We start from the raw sequence: 730 nt of genomic DNA, 5'->3' as shown, positions 1-730 counted from the left end.
AGTAAACTTAAAAGAGGTATGTAAAAAAAAGACAAATTGTGAAAATATGTGTAAAGTAGTGATTGAATGATTGTGATAGGTTTTATAGGTGCAGGAGTGGCTGTGTGGTAAGTAGCTTGCTTACCAACCACATGGTTCTGGGTTCAGTCCCACTGCGTGGCACCTTGGGCAAGTGTCTTCTACTATAGCCTCGGGCCGACCAAAGCCTTGTGAGTGGATTTGGTAGACGGAAACTGAAAGAAGCCCGTCGTATATATGTATATATATATATGTATGTGTGTGTATATGTTTGTGTATCTGTGTTTGTCCCCCCAGCTTCGCTTGATGACCGATGCTAGTGTTTACGTCCCCGTAACTTGGCAGTTCGGCTAAAGAGACCTATAGAATAAGTACTAGGCTTACAAAGAATAAGTCCTGGGGTCGATTTGCTCGACTAAAGGCGGTGCCCCAGCATGGCTGCAGTCAAATGACTGAAACAAGTAAAAGAGTAAAGAGAGAGTATATGTGTAAAGTAGTAATTGAGTGATTGTGATAAGTTTTATAGGTGCAGGAGTGGCTATGTGGTAAGAAGCTTGCTTCCCAATTACATGGCTCTGAGTTCAGTCCCATTGCATGGCACCTTGTGAGTGGATTTGGTAGGTGGAAACTGAAAGAAGCCCATCGTATATATATATATATATATATATATATATATGTGTGTGTGTGTGTGTGTGTGTGTGTGTGTGTGTGT

The 730-nt window shown here is 41.5% G+C and overlaps 1 protein-coding gene across 1 annotated transcript in view; it reads left to right on the top strand.

Annotated features, from left to right (window-relative positions):
* Positions 1–730, top strand: part of LOC106873158 (uncharacterized) — a 121,184-nt gene that overhangs the window by 55,761 nt on the left and 64,693 nt on the right. The window contains exon 5 of the mRNA XM_052966834.1: positions 3–16. Within this exon, the coding sequence (XP_052822794.1) occupies positions 3–16 (14 nt within the window). The remainder of the gene's footprint in view (positions 1–2; positions 17–730) is intronic.

This window comes from Octopus bimaculoides, chromosome 1 (assembly GCF_001194135.2).
Source record: "Octopus bimaculoides isolate UCB-OBI-ISO-001 chromosome 1, ASM119413v2, whole genome shotgun sequence".
Classification (NCBI taxonomy): Eukaryota; Metazoa; Mollusca; class Cephalopoda; order Octopoda; family Octopodidae; genus Octopus; species Octopus bimaculoides.
This window is presented reverse-complemented; position numbering and strand designations above follow the sequence as displayed.